Source organism: Salmo trutta, chromosome 20 (genome assembly GCF_901001165.1).
Source record: "Salmo trutta chromosome 20, fSalTru1.1, whole genome shotgun sequence".
Taxonomy (NCBI): Eukaryota; Metazoa; Chordata; class Actinopteri; order Salmoniformes; family Salmonidae; genus Salmo; species Salmo trutta.
In genome coordinates this window covers 35912598-35918676 of record NC_042976.1, presented here as the reverse complement: position 1 = coordinate 35918676, position 6079 = coordinate 35912598, and the positions used below count along the sequence as shown (strand labels likewise).

The window sequence follows — 6079 nt, the reverse complement described above, 5'->3', positions numbered from 1 at the left end:
CAAGCTTGATCTGTCATAACTGCTAGATATTAGTGAGCGATTAACCAACATTTCTGTTATTTGTAGGTTTTTAAACAACTAATTATTGATGTAGGTTCAATTTAAAAAAAATCTGTGAGCAAGATGCACAGTTTCTCTACATATAAATCAGATTAAACTAGAACTGTGCGATGTGGTAGGGAGTTGTAGTTTCCAACTGGCCAATATTCTACATAATTTAGCGCAGAAAACATGGTATTTAACTATAATGACCATAATCCATTGAGCCCACCTACTTGTCTCTTCTGTGTGGAGCAGACACAGAGATAGAGAGAAGAGAGAATGCGTGATTGAGAGGGATAGAAAGCAGTTGCTTCACGGGGGAGGGATAGAAAGCAGTTGCTTCACAAGATATTTCTACGAACTATTAAGTGATTAATAGTTGGTATTCAGCAGTCATAAAAGTATGCCTTATTTACTATGAACTACTAAAATAGTGATTTTGTCAGACAGTACAGGCAGCAGCTCTATTCATGGGTTGCATGTTTCCTCAATATTGTTTTGAACGTTATTGTTTTGGACTGATGCCCAACTGAGTATTCTACTCAATGCATTGTCAATGAGCGCTGATGAAGATTTCATCAAAAGTGCATTACAGTGCTCCTGAGTGGCGCAGCGGTCTAAGGCACTGAATCTGGTGCAGGAGGCATCACTACAGTCCCTGGTTTGAATCCAGGGTGTTTCACATCCTGCCGTGATTGGGAGTCACATAGGGTGGACACAATTAGCCCAGCGTCGTCCGGTTTTGGCCGGGGTTGGCCATCATTGTAAATAAGAATTTGTTCTTAACTGGCTTTGCCTAGTTAAATAAAGGTTATATTAAAAAAATAAAAAATAATTTAAAACTGTGGCTTTGAAATACAATGGCATTCAAAAGGATGCCAATAACTAGTAGAAAAACCTTTTGTCATTATTTTTATGATGCCAGATTGACTTTAGATGCAGTATAACATTAGATTGCTAGCTATTTTTGACAAACTTTGCTGTCTAAAGTAAATTTGACAACATGATAATGCTGGAAAAGTTGTTTCATACTAAATATTTGACTACTTTAGCAATGTCATTGTATTTCCAGGCACTATAGTGTAATTTAGACAAAACAGTAGTTAAACCCAGTCTTTCTGGACGGAGTCTATCACCACTTTAGGGCATCACAATGACGCCGCCGGTAGAGGGCGCCTTGAGAACGTTAACTAGGCAAGTCAGTTAAGAACAAATTCTTATTGACAATGACGGCCTACCCCGGCCAAATCCTAACCCAGACGACACTGGGCCAATTGTGCGCCCCCTACGGAACTCCCAATCATAGCTGGTTGTGATATTGCCTGGAATCAAACCAGGGTCTGTAGTGACGCCTCTAATACTGAGATGCAGTGCCTTAGAGCGCTGCGCCACTCGGGAGCCCCATGACGTGACCGAGTGACAGAGATGACTTGGAATTAAATAATGAAGTCGTCAAATAAAGCAAATGTAATATATACAACAACTGAAATATTGTATTAATGTAAAGTAATGTGAATAAATAATAGTTAATAAGCAGTAATGGGCAGTCACTACCATCATGGGACTTTAATCGCTCAGCACTACTGCTAGAGAAATGCTGTTTGCCAAACTCATTCTCACAGAAACACATGTTCACTTAAAACAAATTAGTGGGGGAGTAGTGGAAAAGCCTTAGGGGCAGTAATTCCAAACCTTTTACGGTTATTGTACCACCAACTGAATTTTGCTCTGCCTGGAGTATCCCTGAAATACCTTATGTGCATTTTACCAATAGGCCTATATTCAGTAGACCTATGGTCTGTCTCATGGGTCTTCTCAAGTACCCCCAGGGGTCCTCTGGTTGGGAACCACTGATGTAGTGGAATGTGTTCCATAGGCATTGCAAAAGAAAAATTATCTTTAATTGGCCAGTTTTTACTCTTTAATAGACAACACCATGAAAATATTAGGCCTACTACAGACATCAAATCAGCTGACAGACTGTGTAAAATATGGGCCTACAATGTTAGAAATCATAAATAATCGTAACCAATTTACCAGGCAAACGCTTTATCTATAACTTCGTCTATCCTCTGGTCAAAAGTTATGAAAAAAGTAGCTTGATTTTGGTACTGGTCTAGTCCTGTCTACCGTGTGTTTATCGCCCTCTGGTGGCTCTGTTTCTGTAAGAATCAGAAGTGGTGTTGACTGAGTACTGCAGCTAGCTAGCTATTTACTGGCTAAAACCATAGAAAATGATAGAGTCCTCTAGTGGCCAAAAGGACAATTTTAGCATATCTGACCGTTGTTTTCAAGATATTCTACTCACGTTTGCAAACACTGATTCATGTACAGTCTATATCCGGGTAGCACTCAGTGCGCGCAGGGAGCAGTGCGAACAGTGACAATGTCATCACGTCACCTAAAAACATGGCAAACATTGGATGAAAAAACATTTTAATATTGTCGTCCTTCGCAACAATTATTTGAAAAATTCAATGGATGTATTGTGAAAAAAGGTGATGACTAAAGATTTTTATTAGGAATATTGTAATCTGATTTCTCTATGTGGGAGTGTATAGAAATTGTATTTCTGGGCCGGGCGTAAATTAAACTGCAGTACCTAAGCAAAACTATATCCCCTGAAACTGTGCTTCTAAACAGGAACCCTGGCCCCTTGCATTGAGGGCTTCCACCATTTAATGTAGCCAACAGGGTGTGACTTCAAACTTTATTGGCTGATCCCACCTGGTGACCCTGTTGGAGTCATGTCCAACTGGGTCATCAGGAAGGATCAGCCAATCATAAAGAAGAAGATGTACTACTTTAACATGGAGATAGCCCCAATACTGTCACAGATGCTATAATCACACAGATACAAAGATGAGTCCTCTATTAATCTCTATGGCTAAAACAGTCACCAGTATAGTTGCGTTTGTTTAAAATAGCTTTTTATTATAAATAATCTGCTATTGTGAACTGGGTGATGAGCCTCGAAAACATTTGACAGTACTGTAAAAATCTCGAGACTTCTTGGGTCACATGAGTGAAAACAGAGGCTAGCCCGCCAACGCAGCCATCAGTGTTGAGCGAGCGAGAGCCAGCTAGTTAACGTTAGCTAACTCCCATCGAAGCCAAACAATTGACAGCTTGAAAAAAAGCTTTTAACTATCACAGTTCTTGGATGTGTTTTTCAAAACTTGCCAACGGTAAGGTAACTAAGTGTCTGAAGGTTTAGCTAGCTAACGTTTGCTAAATCGTTTTCAGCATGCTTAATAGCTATAGTAGCTAGGCTAACTAGCATAATAAAGCTAGCTAAATATTGATTGTCATCCAACTTCAGCCTGTTGTGAGGGCGTTGCGCCCTCTTTTATTATAAGTTAGTTACAAACAATATTTCACCGTGACTTTTTCTTCCGTGTCATAATTACCTAACTATTTAGCTAGTTATACAATACTAACATTAGCTAGATAACTAGTTAGCAATTTAACTTGTTAACTACTGTTAGGAAACAGTAGCTATGACATGTCAGTTTAACTATGTATCGGTATGTTTTGTAAAAAGGCTGGTAATACAGACAGCTGTGCAGTCACTGTACTGAATGTTTATGTTATGTAGTTATACTTGAAAGTTCAGTCAACACATTGCTTGCAAATATTTCATTCCAGCTGTTTGAATGTTGACTATGCTACACATTATAATGACCGACACGAAACAGACACACGTGACTAAGAACCCGGCCATCGTCTGTAGCACATGATCCGGGCCAGCTGAGACCGAGGGAGGCTTCAATAATTCACGGGTAAGTCAAGTCTCTTTGGTGAAGGTTAACCACATTCCACTTCTCCCTATTTGTGCGATTTCACTAGTGTTTAATTGTTGTAAGATAGTGATAACATGCAAGTGTTTTCCATAGGTTTCAGAATATCTACATTGAGCAGTAAAGGTAAGTCTAGCTCCTAGACATATACTTTTTAGGTGGAAAAACAAGTTTCAGAAACTTGAAGGCTATTGTGCTACAGTTGTTAGCTACACATTACTGTCCTCCAGGTCCTATTCTCCAGAGGAAGAGTCCACGTGTCATTTAAGAGCCATGACCGCCAAGTCATCCCTGCTGAAAGTCATCCTGCTGGGAGACGGAGGGGTAGGGAAGAGCTCCCTCATGAACCGCTACGTCACCAACAAGTTTGACACGCACCTCTTCCACACCATCGGTGTGGAGTTCCTCAACAAGGACCTGGAAGTGGACAGCCGTCTGGTCACCATGCAGATCTGGGACACGGCTGGACAGGAGCGTTTCCGCAGCCTCAGGACTCCCTTCTACCGCGGCTCCGACTGCTGCCTGCTCACCTTTAGCGTGGATGACAACCAGAGCTTCCACAACCTGGCCAACTGGAAAAAGGAGTTTATCTACTACGCCGACGTCAAGGAGCCCGAGAAGTTCCCCTTCGTGGTGTTGGGGAACAAGGTGGATGTGACGGAGAGGCAGGTGTCTGCTGAGGATGCTCAACAGTGGTGTCGGGATAATGGCAATCACCCTTACTATGAGACCAGTGCCAAGGATTCCACCAACGTAGCTATAGCCTTTGAGGAGGCGGTGCGGAATGTGCTAGCCATGGAGGAGAGGGCAGACCACCTCATCCCCACAGACACAGTTAACCTCCACAGAAAGCCCCGCTCCAGTGCTTCCTGCTGTTGATATAATGTAGGGCCTACAACCTATAAAGAACTGGAGCTAGGAAGACACACAGGCTTATCAACACTCATGCTCTCTCAAATAGCATGTGCAAGCACTGGCTAGTGTCTGGATGATAATCCACTGGGCTTGTTGGTCTCTGGACTCATTGATGTGAAGAGGGTGCTGAAGAATGGTATTATTTGTCAGATTCCAAGAAATGCATTATAATTTCAATCTGTGCCGTATTTGAATTATAAAACATATTACAACAATGTGGTTGCCAGAAATATATTTACAAAGTTTAATTTCCAATTCATGTTACACACTCAAAGTTCCTTTTTTTATTTTTTTGTAGGAAGGGTTTCTTACACTGTGACTGAAACCAAGGTTGAGATGTGCTGCCTTACCAGTGAAAATATATTTGATTGCATTCAAATTGTATTGAGGACCTTATCCAGAGATATGACCCCGAATGTGATACTTTAAAAGCAAGTCACTTTAATCAACTGACCTGAATGGGTTTAGGAATATACATAATATATTTATAACAACAAATGTTGATAGAGTAATTTATGCAGTATTTTTATTTGATTAAGTTCAAGGTTTACTGTCACTACTTTATTGTAGAGGGAGAAATGTAAGCAGAAATGAAGGCTTATGATTTCTTACTGTTTATTATAGGTGCTGAGAATTCTATACAACTTGCTGGCCTTGCAATATTTGTTCTCGACATACTGTAATTAATGAGTTATCATTATGTAATGGACTCCATGTTTTAACACCTTCACAGAAGGATAAGAGATGAGGAATGTTCAATAAATATTTGAGTTGGTATCCTATGTATATGTACTGCATGACATTTTATGCTCACTACCACTAAGTTTGTAAAGATGTTTTTTTATCATACCAGAATTTCAGTGATGCAATATCTTGGATAATTGTAATTAAGATGGGTGATAATTAGGTGGATATGATTGAACAAGGTAATATGCTGTATGTACCTCAAATCAAATTGTATTTGTCACATGCTTTGTAAACAGTGAAATGCTTACTTACGGGCCCTTCCTAACAATGGCAAATAAATCTGAGTAATGATAACTTGGCTATATACACGGGGTACCAGTACTGAGTCGATTTGCAGGGGTACGAGGTAGATATGTACATACAGGTAGGGGGAAAGTGACTAGGCAACAGGATAGATAATAAGCATTAGCAGCAGTGTATGTAATGAGTCAAGAGTTAGTGCAGCTGTAGAACTGAAGGCCCATGCCAAATCTTTTCAGCCTCTTGAGGGGAATGAGGCGCTGTCGTGCTTTCACAACCGGTGTTGGTGTGTGTGGACCATGTTCATTCTTTAGTGATGTGGACACCAAAGAACG

At 40.5% G+C, this 6079-nt stretch overlaps 1 protein-coding gene across 2 annotated transcripts; it reads left to right on the top strand.

Annotated features, from left to right (window-relative positions):
* The first annotated feature begins 2858 nt into the window (after positions 1 to 2858).
* On the top strand, positions 2859 to 5539 carry LOC115155956 (ras-related protein Rab-9A). Of its 2 annotated transcripts, XM_029703079.1 has the most exons (4): positions 2859 to 3230; positions 3691 to 3824; positions 3939 to 3968; positions 4073 to 5539. In XM_029703079.1, the coding sequence occupies exon 4, from the start codon at positions 4116 to 4118 to the stop codon at positions 4719 to 4721; it is 606 nt and encodes a 201-aa protein (XP_029558939.1). In that variant the 5' UTR covers positions 2859 to 3230; positions 3691 to 3824; positions 3939 to 3968; positions 4073 to 4115; the 3' UTR covers positions 4722 to 5539. The 2 variants fall into 2 exon arrangements, with proteins under 2 accessions (XP_029558939.1, XP_029558941.1); XM_029703081.1 differs by having other exon boundaries at positions 3939 to 5539.
* The last annotated feature ends 540 nt before the right edge of the window (positions 5540 to 6079 follow it).

Bases quoted from the DNA above. Each gene is read 5' to 3' on its own strand.
- LOC115155956 (XM_029703079.1), top strand. From the start codon at position 4,116: ATGACCGCCAAGTCATCCCTGCTGAAAGTCATCCTGCTGGGAGACGGA.